This window comes from Sander lucioperca, chromosome 12 (genome assembly GCF_008315115.2).
Source record: "Sander lucioperca isolate FBNREF2018 chromosome 12, SLUC_FBN_1.2, whole genome shotgun sequence".
NCBI classification, from domain to species: Eukaryota; Metazoa; Chordata; class Actinopteri; order Perciformes; family Percidae; genus Sander; species Sander lucioperca.
The window spans coordinates 23,390,011-23,412,901 of record NC_050184.1 but is presented as its reverse complement, the minus strand read 5'-3'; the positions used below and the strand labels follow the sequence as shown (position 1 = coordinate 23,412,901).

The following is a 22,891-nucleotide window of genomic DNA, read 5'->3' as shown; positions in this document are numbered from 1 at the left end:
TTTGGTTAACCACTGCTACTTACCTACTTCCCACTGTTACTTGAGATTTAATGGTATTAAAATGAACATATTCTGACAACAAGCTGCCTCTTTGTTTAACAGACTCAGAAAAATAAATCATTTTGATTTATTCAGTCAACTAAATGTATGAAACAATGAGTGGTTTCTGTGTCAAAAGAGGCCTTGTGCCATATGAAGGATATCTTTCTGTTAATCATAGTTTGTTTATTATTTAAAGGTCTAAGATCCATGGCTGCGTAAAGGAATTGTATTTTTTTATATTTTGAATCAAGCTATATTATATATTTATTAACATGATAAAAATCTCTAAAATCAAAAGGTGGGTGTTTGGAGAAAGAAGTTTGTGTCATGTGTAGGGCACCAACTTTACCACGATATTAAACTGTTTCACTACTTCTCATGTAGACGTCTTCCCTTTTCTCATGAACCAATCAGCTGGCCCTTCATCCAGCCCATAATAACCTACCTGTAACGTTTCTCTGTCTCCTCTTCTGTTTGGAAGCAGCTCCACATCATCTGTCCTCTGATATGAAAACAGCTGAGTTATGATCATATTGAGTGGAACATTAAACTAGCAGCCAGAGAGTCTGTTTATCAGACATTGCTGACAGAAACGCTGCGTTTAAAGTCAACTCGTTTTCATAACACACACAATGTTCTCCATTAAATATTCATCTGACGCTCTGAAGTTACCTAGCAACAGTGGATGTTACCGTCAGCTCAGTCAGCGTTAGCCTGACATCAACAGGTGTAGACAGAAAATATGATTATGAGCTCATTTACTGAATCAACCAACTCAGGTCTCCTTTCTTTTCTTTCTTTTCATCCACAACATTAAAGTCTTCTGCTGCTGCTGCTGGCGTTGTGCTGCAGACCGAGATACCTGCTCACTGGAACTTTCTATCCTTCTGTCAACTATTTTAGAGTGCACGCCATGTTCCTGGTCCACAGGCACGCTCTCTGCTGCTCCTCCGTGGTGGTCAAACAATAATAACAAACCACTTTGAAAGTAGTGAAAGACGGGATTTACATGTACATGTACAAAAGCTATTGAAATATGACCAAAACAATGATAACTTGCTTTATCTTGAGCACAAGTGACTCGAGAAATGTACCAAAGCGACTGAGAACAACTGTTAATGAGTTGAGCTGCTCTACAATCTGTCCCTATCTTCCCCTGGTTGGGAATCACTGCCCCGGTATAATGCAGAGAGGGAGAGAGCCCTCTGCTGGCAAGATCTGTGCTAACATCCTAGAGACACACCTGATAACAGAATACAGGTAAGAGACAGGAATACCACCATCACACATCCTAGAGACACACCTGATAACAGAATACAGGTAAGAGACTAAGTCATCATGTGTTGACCATTTATGTTTCTCTGAATTAAAGAATGTTTCTGTCTCTTCTTGTTCAATGCAAGAACTCAACTAATAGAAACAGAAATGCTGAGTCATGCTGTTAACCACCAACTCATGTTTTAAATAGTTAAGAAAAGATTGAAAGTCTTTTTGTTAGTTCATCATTTTCACAACTTTATTAAATTTATAAGAACAAAACAATTTGTATTCAAATTCACTCTTAAAAACTCTTTTATTTCTTACTAAAATATATTAAGTTTATGACCAAATGTGACAAATAAAAATCCTCAAATCTTGATATTGAAGAAGCTGGAAGCTGTAAATATTTAGTATTTTAGTTTAGAAGATGTTACAGACACATAACAAGTCTCATGACTAACTTTAGGTAAATGTTTAAAGTTTGCATCTCTAATAAGGTGACAGAACAACAATCATACATATAATTACTTATATTACTCTCACATGAAGAAAGATAGTTAGTCTGATGAAATAGATTTTAAATATTCAACACTAAAGATAATTTATTTTAAACAAATTAAATAATGTTAATGTTAAAACATCTCCACCACAACCTGAAAACATCAACATCAAATATCAGAAATCAGTAAAACATGTCGGTTATATTTCCCCACAGACAATAAATCAGATAAATACTAAAGTCTTGTTTTATTCTAACAACAGTCTGAAGCCCAAATATATTAAGTTTATGATCAAATATAACAAAGAAAAGCATCAAATCTTCATGTTTGAGAAGCTGTGAATATATTTAGTGTTTCTGTCTGGAAGATGTTACAGTCACATCAAGTTTTAGGTAAATGTTTAAAGTTTGCATCTCTGCAGACAGAATATTACCCAGATTTTAAACAAATTAAAAAATAAAATGTTAAAACATCTCCACCTCCAACCTGATGAACAATCGGTTCAATTCTGCAGATTTTCATCTGGATCACGGCTGAAAACTGTAAAACATCTCAGATTGTGTTGATAGGGTGAAAGCACAAACACTAATATATTCACATGATTATCTTGTATATCATCATTTAAAGATATTGTGACTCATCACAGCCAGACGCCTGTTAAGGCCTTTCCACACGGGGAGCGATTGTCTCGCCTCGCAGTCTGACAGGCGACGCAACAAGCGGGCAACCCCGTGAAACTGTCGCGTTCGTGCTCGTCACACACACACGCTGTAAGGAATTTGTCCAAATGAGGCCCAAAGGCCTGTCAAATCTGACTCCAATTTATAATTTCTGCGCCTTCTTTCATGAAACTATAGTTTACCAGAACACAAGGATCAATCTGAGATGAAGAGTTCAGATAAAAGCAACATTTTAGTCCAGCATAAGAGTTACAACACAGCTGTGGGTTCACAAAAACAGAGGGTAAGGGTAGTTTCCCTAGCAACAGACATCAGTCCGAACCAAGTTGTCCTCGAAGTATGGAGCTCGATCTGTCTCTCCTCAAGCTTTATCATATCCTCACGGCGGGGGGCTGTCTTCTTGTTTCTAGGCAGAAACTGTTATCTTACACAGACACACACGCCAAGGTCGGGGTCTTAGTTTGGTGCAACTTCCTCTTCCATTCTCGCAACCTTCAAACAATGCACCTCTATGCCATAAAACCCTAAGTCTAAACTATTTTTATGACTTAAGCTTAACTTTCTGTGCATCAGAGGTCACCCGGAGTACTTTTAACCACTTCCTCAATGACTACACAGCTCTTCTGCAACGAGGACATACACACATTTAGTTAATTTTGCCCGCAGGCTGCAAGAGTTGAACTGTGTTGAACTTTTCTCTACACCAGCGACGCACAAATCAATGAACAAGAGATTGTTGTGTTTGTGAGTTTACTAAAATATTAAAGTCTTTTCTAAACAGTTATCAGAACAGAGACAGCGGAGCTTCTGCTTGTCAGAGCATCGGCACAAGACGTCCCTAATCAAGACTATGCTAATGTAGCTAACGTTAGCTATCAACAATAACTGTCTGTGGTTAGGAAAGACTAGGATTACCACTATGTGTTATAAATCCACCTGTGATTAGGGAGATATGAAACCACAGTCAGCTGATCTCATCCAGTTGTACGGCAGGGATACAGTATCTCCATGGTTACCACACATTGATTGCCTGGTGTTTCCTCGCGGAGCGTTGTCCTTCACATGACGTGACTACGCAGGCCAACGGTCGCTCCCCGTGTGGAAAACCCTTTACTCTCAAACAAAGAAAGACATTTTATCTCATTAAAATAGATTTTAAAGAAGAAACAGTAAATCAGTAAAACATGTCAGTTATATTTCCCCAAAGATGATAAATCAGATAAATAATAAAGTCTTGTTTTATTCTAACAGTCTGAAGCCCAAATATATTAAGTTTATCACCAAATATGACTAAATAAAGCATAAAATCTTCATATTTGAGAAGCTGAAAGCTGTGAATATATTTAGTATTTCTGCTTGCAAAGAAACAGACTTTTCTCTGATGAAAACAGACGCAGCAACTCAACATTACAGCTCATCCCTCTTCCTCCTCCTCTTGTTTGTCTTCTTGTCTTCCTTGTGGAAGACTTTTCCATCGGCCTGCTTCCTCCAGCTCAGTTTGATGTTGTCGTCCAGCCCCTGGTCCCTCAGCTTCTGTTTCAGCTGAGACACAAAACTTATCTTATCTCATTTGTTTTTTCATAAAGGTAAAACAGTATAAAACATGATTTACCTGCTTCAACATGGCCTCCATCACAGCAGGGTCATTCAGATCCAGATTCTTCTTGTTCTCAAACTTCACTTTCACCACTTTCTTTGACACCACTTTGTAAAAATCAAACAAACTTCATGAGTTCAAACATTTCTGTCTGGATAATAATCAGCATCCTGTTCATTCCTCATCATCAGTTTAAACAATAGATTCAACACTAACTTATCATCTGCAGCTGATCACCACTGCATGCTAACTTTACTAACTATTCCATGGAAATGATCCACATCATGATGTTCACATTTACTCTCCACAACTTGATATTTTCTCTCGTTTATTTGTTATTCGAATGTGCTGCTAAAAGTAAACCTGAATCTAAATGTAAATCAGAATCAGAATCAGAATCAGAAATACTTTAATAATCCCAGGTCAAAAGCTGTCTGAATCCCGGGTTAGCACTCACCTGGACCGTAACAAATGAACGCTCTCTCCATGTCACAGGGCCAGTCCTCCCAGGCTCCTGATTGGCTGAAGTCTGCAGCCACACAAGTCTCGTTGTTGTTATCAGGTTGCCCGTTCTTCCAGAAGCTGAATGAGGAGTTACTTCCATCTGACCACTTCCAGGAGTCTCTGAAAAGGCCGATCCAGCCCCAGATATAGTATACTCCAGGTAGCATCACCTGTATCTTCTGGTTCTCTGTGCTGTTTCTCACACTGGCCAGGTCTGTGTGGTGAGCTCTGCAGTAGATCTGGGCGTGAGTCCATGTCATAGGGGTGTTGATGGAGACAAAAGTCACATCTGACCCTGAAAATGAAGCACAGAGAAGTGTAGAGGCAGCATAACATACAACCTCCATCCATCCACATCTGCTTTTTGTCAGAGTGACTGACTGATACTACAGAGGCCCGAATAATGAAAACAAAGAGGCAAAGAGAAGCAGAGAAGGAAACTTCACTAGTTAATATTCTCACCTCTGACATCTGCACAGATTGGATAAATCCTGCTGTCACTACAATCGGAGTCGTACCAGAGTCCAGTACCATACATCACCGCGCAGACTTTTCTACTGTATCCAGCGTTTGGTCGTCCAGCTCCCCATCGTCTGAACTCCGTCTCCCCGGGTTTGTAGAAACTTGTGTCTGACAGTGACCACCTCCAGCTGTCAGCGTGCAGTCCTATCCAGGCTCTCTGATTGTGATATAAAGAATTAGACTCTGCTCTAGCTGTTTGTTGAAGACCAGATGTTTACCTAATCTTTCCATCTCCAGTCTTGATACTATCAGTCTGATCCTCTAGGACTCCTTCATTCTGTTACCCTCCTTTAATAACTCATTACCAGAGATAGTTTCTGATCACTCAAACTGATTTTCAATTAGCTTCTCCAGAACATAGATCTCTGTTGTTGTAAATACTGTTTTGTGATGTTTTAGTTTTGTCTAATGTTTTACTGCATTAGTTGTTTCTATGTTTTAATGTCTTGTATCAACTTGCTTTTATCGCTGCCTCTTGACCAGGTCGTCTTGTAAATAAGAATTAATTATCGATTGACTTATCTGGTTAAATAAGGTCCAATAATAAATTAATAAAAATAAAATAACGACTTCAAGACATGTGTTTGTTATGTTCAAGTGATGGTGACCAACATCCACAGCCTTTGTTCTGAGTACAAATATATTCAAATGTTTATGTGAAGTTAATTTGAGGCTGGCCATCAATCGTACTACAGGCTGTAGTAGACCGTCGTTGCATGATAAGGAACATTTGGGTCGGTAACGTTACTCCTGGTAGTGCCCATTGGGCGCGCAGTCTTCACCACTTCTGACCTGTACAGGTGCGTCTGTTTAACCATAAAATGGCCTAAAACGTAATCGCAATTCATTATTTATTCAGCAAATTACGTTTCCATCAGCGTTTATCGCATACGCTGTTTACCATTTAAGAGAAATCCGATGAGATCAAACATATAAAACTTTGAGTCGATATTCATGAAATTGTATCAAATTTTACTGTTTTTGAATTTTTCATTCAATATCACTTAATTCACATAAAAATGTGTGAATGGAAACTCAGGTACTGTCTGCTGAAGGTTAAACTCAAACACTTTAGATTTATACTACATTTCAAAGATAAATATTCTACTTTTTCCTGCTCTACATTTAGTTATTAGTTCCTATGGAGGGTTTCAAACCTCCTGTCAGAAAGACTTTGAGATGAAAGAGAGAAAAGTGAACTCACGTAGCTGTTGTTGGAGTAGAACATGTTGTCTAAATTTGCCGTGTTGTTCAGGATCTTCATAACCTCCATGTTGTCTACAGTGGCCAGGTCTCCGTCTTTCTCTCTGCAGTATCTTTGGGCTTCAGTAAAGTTCTTCCTGTCATAAACAAAATAGTACTGACGTCCAGCAGCTGATGAGACAGCACTCAGCCCTGTAGGGACACACACACATTTAATATCAACAACTTTTTAAAGACATTTCGTATCACTGTTATGCAGATAATACACAATTATCTGTTCTAGTTACACCAACAGAACCTGCTCTCTGTTTCTTTACATGACTTAGGTTTTATGATAGAATAGAATAGATGTGTGTTTCCATTTGCACCGGTACAGGGCCGTACAGGTAGTCTGGCTATCATCAGACCAAGCTCAATCTTTTAAGACTGAACATTAGTCTGGGGAGTCTGCTCTGTATTTTCTCTGCACAAAATCAATGGGCATAGCTCAAATGACTCTGTATGCAATTGGATAATCCTTCAACCAATCAGACCAACGATCCGGGTGACGTAGCAGCAACAGCGGCATCCACGGGTTGCTGCGCTTCGGTGGCCGCCATGTTGAATGTAAACAAGAAGCTGCTTGGTCACTTCTCTATCGTCATCGTGTTAAACCCACCAATAGCGCGCCAGGTGGATAAGCCAGTTTGTGATTGGTTCCCACAAATTTGTAACGGAAGCAGGATAGATAAACGTACAGGTTTCCAGCCTGAGCTGCAGGGAGGAATCAAACCCCCGGCAGATCGGCCTGGTTTACCCAGTCTACTGTACAGGTACATTAAGTGGAATTTTTGTGCGTTGCTCTTAGAGTCAGCTTCACAAAACTAGAAAATGCTTTTCCTGCAGTAAATTGCGTGTGAATGCTGAGAAGCTAAAGTGCTAAGGCTAAACTGGATTACTGGCTTAAACGTGTAAGAAGAAGGTTGTAGGAAAAGGTAAAAAAAGTGGAAATGGTTTTAATTATTATGAATGTCTGTAAAAAGTTGAATAATTCCAAGCCACAAAAGCCTTAAATCAGTCAAAATAAGCTAGATGTCCAACTGGCCTGGTCATACCCAAGGGTGTATAGTGTATCGTAGTGTGTGATGTATGTTCTTCATGTTATGTCTGTCGGATCTGATGTAGGGACTATTTGTTTGTATCATATGTCTGATGTCCTGTCATGAAGTGTGACTGTGCTGCAAACCCAACTGCCCCACGGGGACAATAAAGTTATCTACTACTACATATTGTATGAAAGATTTTGTAATGCTGATGCTCAACTGAATTTGGATGAAGAAGTAGTTGAGTAAGATGGGAAATGGGCCTTCTCTTTCCAGCTCTCAGCGAAGGCGGTCGCATTCTCTCCCTCTCCCTCCCAGGCCTACCCTGCTTGCTATCTTGTCTCGTGTTGTCTGCTGTTAACTTTTTAGAGACTCTCCCTGCAAGGCTCTACAAATACCTAAAAATCATGGAATTGATTAACTGGTCTCTCAGCGCAATTGACACTGTATTCTCGAGGAGGAGCACTGGTTCGGGTGAGCCAGCATGTCCTGACGGGACGTTTGCTGCGGGGTATACGATGGACGGCTGGGAGAAATGGCGTGTCGTGTGTCTCTCTGCTCTTTCCGTGGAGGACGTTGAGGATATCTACCTATTTGGAACCCTGATAACTGGAATGTTGCTGATTGGAGGTTGCTTCGCTCTGGTTTATCGAAGAATTGGAAAGACTTTGGTAGCTGTCCAAAGCCCAAGGAAGCTGCCTGGCCTGACTGAAGCTGTCAAAAAAGCGATCAGTTCGCAAACTGGAACTATTAATCGCGTGATGGAAAACAACATGGTAATGACCCGCGGCTTGGATACCATCATGAGGAAGGTCATGGATTTGGAAAGAAAAATTGACCAGTTGAACAGTTGAACAGTTGGACAATAGAATGAATGTTTAAATTAGAGCAGCCATTCGTGTAGACCAAACAAATTTAATCTTTTGGCTCCCTTATCCTGAACGGCCTTGCCAAGGCCGTCTCTTGGAACAAACAGTCACTCTGTTGGGGCTCTGCAAGCGAGACTCTCTTGGTTCCTCCCCCGTCTTCCCCACTGCCTGCTGATTGTCGTATCGGTTCTGGACTGTTCAAGGGTGTCACCATGGCAACGTGCTGTGTTTTCGCTATAACATTCTGCGGACTGGGTCACTAGTGGGACTGCCGGGCTGTGTGTTTCTCAGCAGGCCAAACTCCCCCAACCTACCCTCTCCCCAGTCCAACGCCTTCGCAGCCAAATGTGCAACTGTACATTTATGTTATGTTATGTTATGTTATGTTATGTTATGTTATGTTATGTTATGTTCAGCAGTGCAAATGTACTGTTTGTGTGCTTATGTGCTGAGGTGTTTTTTTTCCTGTTCCCACACTGTTCTTATCTTTATGAGGATAGTCTGAGAGTTGCTTTTTTTTCCCCTCTCCTCTCCTCATGTCATGCTGTATCTGTCCCTACGAGAGTTAAGAGAGAGTTGTTTTGGTTTGTTTTGTTGCTTTAATGTGACATGCACCTACAGCACCAGGACAAATTCCTTGTGTGTGTAAACGTACTTGGCAATAAAGCTTTTTCTGATTCTGATTCTGATTCTGATTCTGATTCTGAAATTAGGAAATCTCAATCAGCCTTGTTCAATATTCAAAAAATCTGAAAAGAATTTACAAGTTGTATAAAACTTCTAATGAGTGAACATTTTAAAGAGACCCTATTCTGCTTTTTGGGACTTTTCCCATCTTTTAGTGTTTTATATAGTGTTATTGTGTATGTAATAGATGCAGACCCGGCGCCAGACACAAATTTACGGACGGGCATGCCATTGTTTTTGGGGGGGGCACAAATTAAATAAATCTCATCATGTAACATTATCTTAATTATCTTCCAAATGAGCATTGAATGAATTCATACAGTTCTACACATATAACTGATTTTATTTGTTATTGAAACAGGTAAGTCATGAACAACTAGCCTACCATTGTGCAGAACCGGCTTATACAGGAAATAAAAAGAGGAGCGTTAGGCCTCTTGAACCGCAAAGCATCAACTTAGAAACAGCCTAAATCGTGTGGTATAACATTAAGCTCAATTACCTCCCAAGTGAACTTTGAATTCATGCACGTCTAACGTCTATACAGCGTATAAAAAGAGGGATAATTGCGTTAGCCTAAATCATGGACAACATTATTGTGTGATTGGTGACAGGCTCGTCAGTAGGCTCTGACTCTGGGGGTGGACCCGGCCCCCTAAAGCCCGCCCATAACGCCGGGACTGAATAGATGTGACTAACTGGTAAACCCAGTAGTGTGAGTAGTTACTGGACTACAAACTAACTGGTAAACCCAGTAGTGTGAGTAGTTACTGGACTACAAACTAACTGGTAAACCCAGTAGTGTGAGTAGTTACTGGAACACAAACTAAATTAAAGCTGCAAGCAGCGTTGGACGGGCCCTCACACCTCCTTGCATGACCAATGAAAATGGAACTTTCTGCTCAGTTCAATGATACCTCATACAAGAGTGTACAAGAAACGGCTCATTAGTTATTAAAGGGGGCGTGACTTAATCATATGGGGCGCGGCAAACCGTCACAAATTGAAAAGGAACTCTTTGCTGACTTCAATGATACCTCACACAAGACTCTGAGTACGTGGGCGTGGCTAGAGTATAGGGGCCGGCTCGTTATCACATGTAGACCACACATTATAAGTTTCATGTAAATCGGATGATGTTCCTCATATAAGGCTGATTTCCTGTTGCCAGCTATGACCAAAAGTCAATATTGGCCTGTATATGTCCTCAGGCCTGGACTCTTGTTGATTGTGGGAAATTTCAAGCAGATATGACAATGTACACTGTAGTTACAGCTACTTTCTCGTTCATCGCTAAACACTCAAAATGCCCGCGATGCCACGCCCACACCGTTTGACGAAAAGTTTTGCTTTTAACAACTTTTCATCTGTAACATCTTAAGATGGTACAGACCAAATTTGAAGTTGATCGGATGAAATCTCTAGGAGGAGTTTGTTAAAGTACGACAAAAACACACTAATTTCAAACTTTCAATTGAAAATGGCGGACTTCCTGTTGGGTTTAGGGTAAGGCTCCAATGAGCTTTTTTGTATGTCTTGACATGTTACATATGTCTACCATGTTTCATTAGTCTACATTAAACATACTGCAGGGGCTACATTTTTTAAGTTTTGTAGGGGGCACTAGTGAGCCATTTTTGTGCGCCTATTCCCGAAACCCTTAAAATACGTAAAATTTCATTCAGTTTTTTATTGATATTTTGACAGGACAACAGATGATCCAAAACTTCACAACATTCCATTCACAATTACGTTCCTTGTCCCCAATTTTCTTTTTATACAACACACAACAGGAGTATCGTTTAGACTACAACAAAGGGATCAATAATAGAAACCTGGTACCACCCAAATACTTCCCCTCTTTGATCAGATTAACTCCGGCTGCACCTGTCAGCCACTGAACACAGTTTCAAAATGAGACACAACTGTACATAACACAAACAAACCTAACAGTATGAGGAATACAAACCAATACACATCAAATAAACACACAACAAAAGCTAAACAATATGTGATAAAAAAGATTAAACAATAAAACAGAAAAACAATAACCATGCCTTGATAGAAACAGTTACCACGCCTACCAATCCATTACTCCAGTTGCCATTTATAAAAATCACGTTTCTTCCATTACATGAATATATCTTCCCTACCCCTGACTCTAGAAGTAACCCGTTCAACAGTAGCCATCTTTGTCATCAACTCAATCCATTCCTTAAAACAGCATGGGCTAGTTGATTTCCAGTGTCTTAATATTATTCTGCACTATGTTATTGTGGCCAGACGAACCCATAATCTTTTCTGTTCATTCAAAACGCCGGGTAGCAGACCCAGAATACATATAGATGGAGATTTAATCAATTGCAAATTAAATATCTTATTCAGGAGAGTAACCACTCCTTCCCAAAGGTGCTAATTGTTCTTACAGAAATACATGTGTACAAGAGTACCAACTTCTTTCTCACATTTCCAGCAGGTGTCACTGTCCTTTAGCTTAAGTTTGGCTAATTTACGCAGAGTAGGTGAATTTAAACAATGTCTGAGTTGAAAACGCATCTTGTTGAAAACGCACATTTTAATTGCATTTTGTGTCCATTAAGAGGCACAAAGGCACTCTTTATGTTATGCCCCCAAAAACCGTTTTAGCTAAGTGGGAGCTCTGGGCATTAGCTGCAGCAGCTCCATGTTGCTAGCACCGATTCGGCTCATTTTTTTTGCTATCGACAGTACTCACATACGTATAGCAATCAAGATTAACGTAAAAATTGCCCGGAGTTCTCCTTTAAAGTTTGCTTTTTTGCCTACCCACATATAACTCTCTACAACAGTGTTATATAGTTTTAAAAGGTTGGGAGGAAAATGTAGAGGTAACATATATAATATATAGTTAATCTTGTGAGTGACGATCATCTTAACCAAATTAATCCTACCTAACAAAGATATATTCATATTTGCCCAGTTTTGTAGGACAGGTTGGATAGCTTGAATAACTGGAGAGATATTAGTTTGCATAATCTTTTCCAAGCCTGGTGTTAGTTAGTTTAATCCCTAAATAAGTCAAGCCTGATGGCATCCACTTGTAGTGCCAAGACTCCCTCATGGCTGGAGGACATATCTTAGATAGAGGCATACCCCAGTTAATCGTGTATCCGGAAATTTCCGCAAAGGAATCAATAATTGAAGAGATCTCAGGTGATGCCGTGTGCGGGTTACTTGAAACCAAAAGAATATTGTCCGCGTACAGAAAAAGTTTGTGTTCTACCTGGCCCATTTTAACACCTTTGATATTATGCTTTTCACGCAACGCAATTGCCAAAGGTTCTAAAAACAGGGCAAATATCAGCGGTGATAATAGCGAACACAGGTGACATGACTCCTTTAGTAAGAACAGTTGCCAACGGCTCCGCATAGACTAGCTGTAACCACTGTATGAAGGAGGGACCAAAGCCAAACCTTTTCAATGCATAAAAAAGGAACTCAACTTTATCAAATGCCTTCGCTGTGTCTAAGGAGAAGGCAACTATGGGATCATTCTCATTCCGACACTCCCACATAACATGCAGTAATCTACGTAAATTGTCTGCTGAGCACCTATTCTTAACAAACCCCACCTGATCTGCGTGTACCAGACTAGGAAGCACCTTCTCTAATCTAGTTGCCAGTACTTTATTTACTCATCTACGTTGATTAATGAACAGTGTTGGGTGTAACAATGTAGTAACGCGTTACAGTAACGTAACTACTTTTTCGGGTAAAAAGTAGTGTAATGCGCTACTATTGAAAATCTGGTAACGAAACGTAGTTCCTTTTTCAATCCGGCGCAACGTTACTTTTCCCAGGGACAGATTTGACAGCAACACTGCCTTCTCAGCTGTGTGCTCACAAGCTCCACACGGGACGTGACAGAGGCTGGTAGCAGAGTAATCATGGCAAGCGAGAAGCAGCCAAAGCTAACTTTTGAGAGCGTTTTAAGCTTCGTAGCTTTTTTACTGGACGGCGCTCTGAGCCAGGCAGACACAAAGCTGACAACCTCACAGATGGATGCGGTGGAGATGGTGTTATACATACACACAGCGGACCGCTGTGCACTTGTGTCGGTCGCACGGACACGCAAGGATTTCCAGAAAGGAGGCTGCATGTGTCTACAACAACGCACGGACCATCGTGGCTGCGCGACCGGCACAAGTCGATACAGACATTACATAGTATACACTAACACCGTGTAACGTGATGACCTGCTGATGGGCATTCAACCCGCGCTGGACTGGTTCATAATGAATCAGCCGTCCCTCTGTGAGGAGAGAATCCAGCCTGCAGTGGAGTTCAGACACTTCACTGATGAACCAGAGATCGGCTTTATGGTCAAAGATAGTTTTTGAATAATTAACTTCAGTCTCTGCCAGAGACGCCTGCTTTTAAAAGTAACGAGTAAAGTAAAAAGTTACTTTCCATAGGGGGTAACTAAGTAAAGTAACGGATTACTTTTTTTATGAAGTAATGAGTAACGAGCAAACACTACTTTTTAAAAGTAACTTCCCCAACACTGTTAATGAAATAGGCCGATAATTTCCACAATATTGAGGGTCTTCCCCTTTGTTATGAAGTAAGGTGATAACAGCTGATCTCATACTTGCTGGCAGTCTCCCTTTCTGCAAGGAGTCCTGGTAGACAGCAACTAGTCTTGGAGCTAAGTCTTCTACACATTTTTTTATAAAAGTCTGATGGAAACCCATCACTGCCTGGCGTCTTACCCAAACTCAGACTATGAATGGCCTGTTTGACTTCCACTAATGTGACCTCCCCTTCTAAGGAATTTTTTGGATCCTCGGTTAACGTAGGAATTGAAATAGAAGAGAAGAATGCTGTCATGAATCCCGCTGTTTGAGTCTGTTTTCTGCTTGAGTTGCCTGTATTCTGCCCTGGAGCCTGTTTTCCTGTTTTCCTGAACGCACCCTGTCCGGTTGCCTGGCAACATTGCAAGGCGGGAGACCTCTCTACTACCCACACCTGCATCTCATCTGCTACCTGCACACCTGGTCCTGATCACCACCTCTCCACTACTTAAGCGCTGACCTGACATCCATTCCCTGCCGGATCGTTAGCCACTAACAGTATGTTGTGCCAGCGTCTCAGCCTCAGTTTGCTTAAAGTCAGTTTTGCTGCTCTGTTTTGTGCCATTCACTTACCTCCTTCTCTTCTGTCAGCAGTTACTCTCCCGAAGATTCACTCCACCTCTGCCGTATCAAGATTGGATCAGCTCATTCTCTTCCACCTACTCACCTCCACTGCCTGCTTCGTCACCTGGATTCTCCTGCAACCACATTTAAGTCTGTAAATAAATACTCAACTTTTCTCAACTCACCTTGTCCTGGTCTGCTTCTGGGTTCAGCCCTAGAGAATCGTGACAGAACGATCCGGCCAAGAATGAACCCAGGGGACTTGGACTCCGTTCGCCATGCCATTTCCCAACAAGGGAATATGTTGGGACAACACAGCACGGCGCTACAGGACATAGCGTCTTCAGTTCGGAACCTTTCTGCCAGTCTGACGAGGATCCAGGATCAGCTCAGTTTGCCGGCTGAGAATCCACCACCTGTTTCACCCCCCTCGCCTGCCACTTCTGGAGCTGTTTCCTTCCGTGAACCCAAGGTTCCGACGCCAGATAAGTACGACGGGGATTTAGGAAGATGTCGTTCATTTCTCATGCAGTGTGGATTAGTGTTTGACTTGCAGCCCAACTCATACGCCACAGACAAGGCCAGGATTGCCTTTGTGATTGAATTGCTGCGTGGAAGAGCCCTGGACTGGGCTTCGGCCTTATGGGAACGACAGGACATCTGTATGGAGTCTTACCAGGAGTTCACGGCAGAGATGAGGAAGCTGTTTGATCACCCCGTCCGAGGTAGGGACGCAGCTAATTGTCTGTTTTCAACAAGGAGCTCGCAGTGTGGCAGATTTTGTAATTGAATTCAGAACATTGGCGGTGGAGAGTGAGTGGAATGAGACATCACTACAAGCGGCTTTTTATCAGGGGTTGTTCGAGCAACTTAAAGATGAACTGATTTCTTACCCTGAGCCCAGTGACCTGGACAGTCTGATAGCGTTATCTATTCGGGTGGATAACAGAATCCGAGAGAGAACGAGGGAGAAACGATGGGGGTCTTCCAACCAATCACGTTCTCTGTTACCATCCAAGGCGGGTAATAGACCAGAAAAAGCTAATCATTCTTCACCACACGAGATTAAAGGAGAATTTCTGCCTTCAGATCCTGAACCCATGCAAGTGGGGCGGCACGGGTTAACCACGGAGGAGCGCCAACGTAGACGTGAGACCAACAGCTGCCTTTACTGTGGTGACTCGGGGCATTACATCTCCACCTGTCCTCAGCGCCCGTTAAACGGCCCGGCTCGCTAAATTTGGGAGGACTTTTAGCGAGCCAGTTTCAGTCTCCCGATAATCCTGTCAGAACCCGTTTTCCTGCTACCCTCATGAACAATAATCAGATTTTAGAGATAAACGTTTTAATCGATTCAGGTGCTGACGACAGTTTTATGGATGCCGACTTGGTGGAACAGCTGGGGCTTTCCAAGGAGCAATTACCGGAAGCCATTGAAGCAACTACTCTGAACGGCAGACTGTTGGCACGTATTACTATGAGGACTGAACCTGTTAAGATGCTGCTGTCAGGTAACCATTCCGAATTCATCTCTTTCTTTATTCTGCCATCTCCCCGTGCCCCTCTGGTTCTTGGTTACCCCTGGCTTAAGGAACACAATCCCACAATTGACTGGGTGACTGGCAAGGTAAATAGTTGGAGTATCGAATGTCATGCTAACTGCCTGAAAACTGCCTATTCTCACTCTGTTCCCAGTCTGGCCAGTGATTCTGCTTCTCCAGATTTGTCCCTAGTTCCTGAAACCTATCATGGTTTGGGTGAAGTTTTCAGCAAATAGAGGGCGCTGTCACTTCCTCCCCACCGACCTTATGACTGTGCGATAAATCTGATCCCTGCAACTGCCTATCCTAAAGGACGGTTATACAGTATCTCTCGACCTGAACGCGAAGCCATGCAGACCTACATAAAGGAATCTCTTGCTGCCGGTCTCATTCGTCCCTCCTCATCACCCCTGGGAGCTGGATTCTTTTTCGTGAGTAAGAAGGATGGCTCTCTTCGACCTTGTATTGATTATCGGGGTTTGAATGATATCACGGTCAAGAACAAGTATCCCCTGCCTTTGATGAACTCTGCTTTCGACTCCTTACAGGGTGCTACTGTGTTCACTAAGCTTGATTTACGCAATGCATATCATCTGGTCCGTATCAGAGAGAGGGATGAGTGGTTGACTGGGTTCAACACACCTATGGGACATTTCGAGTACCAAGTGATGTTTGGACTGACCAATGCTCCAGCCATTTTCCAGAGTATGGTGAATGACGTCCTGAGAGATATGATCGGTCTTTTTGTATTTGTTTATCTGGATGACATTCTCATTTTTTCTAAGGAACTTTCCAGTCACATCCAGCATGTCAAGCAGGTCCTGCAGCGGTTATTGGAGAACCGTCTGTTTGTGAAAGCAGAGAAGTGTGACTTCCACGCCCACACCACATCCTTCCTCGGATACATCATCTCCAAGGGGGAGATAAGGATGGACCAAGAGAAGGTCAGAGCGGTTCTTGATTGGCCTCAGCCCGGTTCGAGATTGCAGCTCCAGCGGTTCCTGGGATTTGGACCAGAACATTCTGTTGGAACCCTGAGGCGGGCAGAGCATTCCTGGAGTTGAAGAGCCGATTCACCAACGCCCCTATTCTCTCTCAACCTGACACTTCCCGTCAGTTTGTTGTGGAAGTGGACGCTTCTGATGTGGGGGTTGGCGCCATCTTGTCCCAGCGAAGTTCCACTGACAGTAAACTTCACCCCTGTGCCTTCTACTCTTGTCGTCTTTCGCCTGCGGAGAGAAATTACGATGTGGGAAATCGGGAGCTCCTCGCGGTTAAACTCGCCTTGGAGGAGTGGCGCCACTGGTTGGAGGGGGCAGAGCAACCGTTTATTGTCTGGACTGACCACAAGAATCTTGCTTATGTGCAATTTGCTAGATGCCTCAACTCCCGTCAGGCCAGGTGGGCTTTGTTTTTTGGACGTTTTAATTTTTCTCTGACTTTGAGACCTGGCTCCAAGAACGGCAAGGCGGACGCCTTGTCACGGATGTTCTCCAAGACGGAGGAGAGTGGGGCCAAAACTGAGACTATTCTTCCCCGGGAGTTAGTCGTTGGAGCAGTTACTTGGAGGATTGAGGAGGAAGTCATGGCAGCCCTTCGGACGCAGCCCGGTCCCGGTAATGGTCCACCCGGTCGGTTATTTGTACCTGAATCTGTCCGGTCTGCAGTTCTCCAGTGGGCCCACGCCAACAAGATGGCTTGTCACCCTGGCGTGGCTCGGACAATGGCATTACTACGCAGACGATTTTGGTGGCCTGCTATGGGAGAAGATACCCGGAGTTTTGTTGCTGCCTGTCCAGTTTGTGCGCAGAACAAGAGCGCCAATCGGCCCAGCTCTGGACTTCTTCATCCTCTACATATTCCCCGGCGACCATGGTCGCATCTGGCTCTGGACTTTGTCACTGGGTTGCCCTCATCTGATGGGAACACGGTCATTCTGACTATTGTGGACAGATTCAGCAAGTTCGCCCACTTTGTTCCCGTCTCCACTGAGACGTCCGAAATCCTGGTTAGGGAGATTTTCAGGGTCCACGGTCTGCCCAGTGACATTGTTTCTGACTGTGGTCCTCAGTTCACATCTGCTGTCTGGAAATCCTTTTGTTTGGCCATTGGAGCAACTGTCAGTCTCACGTCTGGATTTCACCCCCAATCTAATGGACAAGCTGAGAGAGCCAACCAGAAGATGGAATCCACACTTCGCTGCCTGGTCTCCTCCAACCCCACCTCTTGGGCTTCTCAGTTGCCATGGGTCGAGTATGCCCATAATACTCTTCCTACATCTGCCACTGGGATGTCTCCCTTCCAGTGCCTTTACGGTTACCAACCTCCATTGTTCCCATCTCAGGAAAAGGATCTCTCGGTTCCCTCTGTCCAAGCCCATATTCGCCTCGCCGTTGCCACCGGACCTGGCATCGGGCCAGACGGTCCCTCCTCAGAGTTTCTGATCGGTATCAGCTCCAGGCTAATCGTCGCCGTATCCCTGCTCCCGTTTATGCCATTGGAGATAAGGTCTGGTTGGCAACACGGGATCTTCCTCTGCGGACAGAATCAAGAAAACTGGCACCTAAGTTCATTGGTCCGTTTATTGTGGAGAAGGTCATTAATCCTGCTGTGGTTCGACTCAAATTGCCCAAGACACTCCGAGTCCATCCCGCCTTTCATGTATCCTGCCTCAAGCCTGTTCTTCTCAGTCCTCTGTTGCCCCCTCCTCCTCATCCTCCTCCTCCTCGGATGATCGGAGGTGGTCCTGTCTACACGGTGCGCCGCATCATGGATTCTAGGCGACGGGGTCGGGGTTTCCAGTATCTCGTGGACTGGGAGGGTTATGGTCCTGAAGAGAGGAGTTGGATTCCTCGACGTCAAATCCTTGATGATGACCTTCTGCGTGACTTCTACCGCCTTCATCCTGGCGCTCCGGGTAGTCCGCCCGGTGGCGTTCGTCGGAGGGGGGGGTACTGTCATGAATCCCGCTGTTTGAGTCTGTTTTCTGCTTGAGTTGCCTGTATTCTGTCCTGGAGCCTGTTTTCCTGTTTTCCTGAACGCACCCTGTCCGGTTGCCTGGCAACATTGCAAGGCGGGAGACCTCTCTCACCTCCACTGCCTGCTTCGTCACCTGGATTCTCCTGCAACCACATTTAAGTCTGTAAATAAATACTCACCTTTTCTCAACTCACCTTGTCCTGGTCTGCTTCTGGGTTCAGCCCTAGAGAATCGTGACAAATGCTGTCAGTTTTGATTCCTCCACATTCCCCTGGGATGTATACAGCTCTTGATAACATGTTTTGAATACCTCATCTATCTCTTTTTTATGTTATTAATTTGTCATTTTTATCAAACACCGAGGGAATAATGTTAGAAGTTTGCATCTGTTTCACCCGATGCCCTAAATCTTTACCTGCTCTCTCACCTTGCTCATAATACTTTTGATTCGTACAGAATGAAGCAAATTCAACTTTTTTTGTATGATGTTCATCTCAAACTTTAATGTATTTAATTTAGCCCAAGTTTCCTGCTGAGGGTGACACGTGTTGTCTTTCTAGTTCTTTGATATCCTCTTCTAATTTTAATAATTTATCCCTCTCAGCTTGTTTTATCAATGAGCTGTATTGAATAAGTCGCCCCCTTACATATGCCTTAAAGGCATCCCAGGTAATCCCAACATCCTCAATACAACCTTCATTAAATTCCCAGAAATCCTTCATTACTGCTCTGATATATCCACAGTGATCTTCATTATTTAATAGTGAATTATTTAGGCGCCACCTTAAGTCTACAGGGGCATGGCCAGTTAAAACTATGTTTCCAATAGTAGCATTAGGAATCTGATCCACCAGAGAGCGAGAAATTAGAAAGTAGTCTATTCTAGAATAGGTAGAATGTGGGTGAGAGAAAAATGTATAATCTCTTTCTTGAGGATGAAACAGCCTCCGTATACCAACTAGTCCCAGTTCCTCTGACATTACATCTATAGCGGCACAAGATGGATCATTAAATTGCCTAGGCCTGGAGGAGTTATCTAAGTAAAGGTTCCTAACTTGGTTAAAGTCCCCACCAATGATGATGTTATAATTTCCTATGCTCCTTATAACATCACAAACTTCATGGAAAAATTGTGGTTGTGAGGTGTTAGGAGCATATAAATTAACAAAAGTCAACCTCTGACCCTCCAATATTACCCATCTACCTTTCTGATGTGCATGTTGTTTAAGCACCTGAAAGTTTATGTTCTTCCTAATCAATATGACCACGCCCCTTTTCCTGCTGGAATATGTACTATAATAAAGTTGCCCCACGCAATCTCTTTTAAGTTTAAGTGATTCCTCCTCATTCAGATGGGTCTCTTGAATAAAAGCAACGTCCAGTCCAGACATCCCTCCCAGTTTGAGAGTCTGAGAGGGTCTGAGAGAGTCTGAGAGGGAGTCCACTCATCCCTCTCCCAGTCTGAGTCTGAGAGGGAGTCCAGACGACCCTCCCAGTTTGAGAGAGTCTGAGAGGGAGTCCAGACGTCCCTCTCCCAGTCTGAGAGAGTCTAAGAGGGAGTCCAAACGTCTCTCTCCCCAACAACAGCAGACAGACAGCTCTTTGTGTTCCACATACTCGGCTTACAGTACTTCAGAATTATTTTTAACTTCATGGAAATGTGTCAGAAGCCACAATAATTTACATATCAGGCGAAGCGCAAAGGTTCTGCTTATTCAAAAACATGTTTGATGCCATGTTGTTGGACTGACACCAAAAACAAAGTGACCACAACCTTTAGAGAATGGTCCTGAGTAGTTTCAACACAGTGACAACACTGGGTCCAAACCTAGTATGTGGCTGGACTGTGTATAGAGACGGAGCATCATACTCTATGGGGGGGGGGGGGTTCTTGTATAGCCTTAAGGTTTCCTCCTCTTCTATTCTGTCTGCTAGCAAACAACAGAAACATGTCTAAAAGCTGCTGTGTGCTGATATTCACTACCATCAGGGTCAATTCAATTCAATTCAATTTCAATTCAATTTTATTTATAGTATCAAATCATAACAAGAGATATCTCGAGACACTTTACAGATAGAGTAGGTCTAGACCACACTCTGTACTTTACGAAGCCCCAACTATTACAGTGGTTGCCTCAAGAGCAAGCATTAGCAGTAGCTATTGCGACAGTGGCAAGGAAAAACTCCCTTTTTTTGTTAGGAAGAAACCTCGGACAGACCCAGACTCTTGGTAGGCGGTGTCTGACGGCACCAGTTGGGGGAGTGGTGAATGGTGGCAATAATAGTCAAGAACCCAGAAAAGTTTTTATAAGCTGCTGAATCAAAAAACTGAACTTTTATGAAGACCAAAGTTGAAACATGAACATGAAGAATCAGCAGAGAGAATGGAGAGACTGTGGGATCCTGACACGTAACGACATAACGTCAGCTTAGTGTGAGGATCCCACAGTCTTCCCTTCCTCCCTCCTGATTCCTGTCAATGACGTCATCATCGACTGGTCGACAGAGACTTGACTTTCATCACATCAGAGTCGACTTTAAAAGATCTGAAGTCATGTAACCCTACTGCTCATAGAGCAGGCACAGCCCGCCCAGTGGCTGGTTTTAATTTGCTTGACCAATCACAACAGAGTGGGCCAGCTGACCAATCAGAGCAGACTGGGCTTTTCAGGAAGGCGGGCCAAGTGCTCAGAGTGTTTCAGGTGAAGGAGCTGCAGCAACGGGCAGAATGAGAAATATTATAAGTTGTTTAAACATCAAAGCATGTAAACATATTCTAGTAGACCCCAACACAACAAATATGATGCTGAAATATAGTATAATAGGGGCTCTTTAAGGTTTAAGTTGAGTAGGAATCCGTAAAATAAGACTTGAATATACATGACTCAGCAAATGATAACAATACGGTGAATGCTGCTGAATCACAAAAAAATAAAAATAAATAAATATATATATATATAAATATAAGAAGCTTAATAAATACATAAAACTAATATATATACTATATATATATATATATATAGTAGAAGAACAATAAAAAGACCAAACAGCTGTAAGATGAATAAAGTTATAATTGCAAAAGTTCACCAGCAACATACACTGTATAAAAACTACTTGTAAATATAGATATTATTGATATTATCGTATTATTATTGCACCTGAGATCTTTCACATTGTTATGGCACATAACTTTGGAATATTGGAAACATACGTTGTCATCATCGTACATCATGTCAGTTGTTTAGTATTACATTTGGTATTGTTGCTTGTTATGTAACGTTTCTCATTGGCTGCCCTCTCCCCTCCCTGGAGGATCTTTACGGTTCCTGCTGCCTCTAAAACAGCCTAAAACCTCCTCAAAGACCATCTCACCCCAACACCCTCCTCAAAGATCATCTCACCCCGACACCCTCCTCAAAGATCATCTCACCCCGACACCCTCCTCAAAGATCATCTCACCCCGACACCCTCCTCAAAGACCATCTCACCCCGACACCCTCCTCAAAGACCATCTCACCCCGACACCCTCCTCTGTTACGTATGAACCTAGTCACAGTTCAGTCCAGGGGGGTTCACGGTATGAGTCTAACTTTCATCGTCTCTTTTAAAGTTAACTGGGCCGAGCCCTCTGCTGTGTTTTGACAAGAAGTATTTCACAAGAAGGAGCTCATAACGTAACTAATGATTATCTAAGCTGTACAACATTTGTTTTGTGGATTTGATTTACAAATAAATTAATAAAAATGTGCTGTAATAAAAGACTATAAACATTTATAAAACCTAATAAACTCTCACCTGTTGCAGCCATGATGAGCAGAAGAAGTTTGTCCATCTTGTTTGCTCTCCGTCCTCCTCACTGTGTGACTTCAGACAGACCGCTGATCATATAACTCATTGTTCCACATGAACAGTCAACAACACCTCCCTATTGTTTGGCTGCAGGCAACAACTATTTACATGATAGTCAAATAATGAGCATAACAGAGAAAAGAAAAGGTTCCTCTTTTTGTTGGCCTACAGCCATAAACAAATATGTTTTTATTTTAATTTAACCTTACTTGAGCCAGGCAAGTCATCAAGGGAGGGGGTGAAAGAGAAATGTCAAAGGTTAAAAAGACAGCAGAACATTTCCAACAAGCATTGCATTAATGATAACAGAGTGTAAATTGTAATTTCCCCATTGGGGATCAATAAAGAGTATACATTATTTAGTTATTAATTATTATTATATTAATGACATCCAGTCGA

General features: G+C 42.7%; 1 protein-coding gene across 1 annotated transcript in view; it reads right to left on the bottom strand.

Annotated features, from left to right (window-relative positions):
• Positions 1 to 3,797: 3,797 nt before the first annotated feature.
• LOC116059911 (C-type lectin lectoxin-Thr1-like) overlaps positions 3,798 to 22,891 on the bottom strand; it is a 29,850-nt gene continuing 10,756 nt past the window's right edge. The window contains exons 2-3 of the mRNA XM_031313186.2: positions 4,095 to 4,186; positions 3,798 to 4,024 (exon numbers count right to left, since the gene is read on the bottom strand). Coding sequence (XP_031169046.1) covers positions 3,890 to 4,024; positions 4,095 to 4,186 — 227 coding nt within the window. The 3' untranslated portion in view covers positions 3,798 to 3,889. The remainder of the gene's footprint in view (positions 4,025 to 4,094; positions 4,187 to 22,891) is intronic.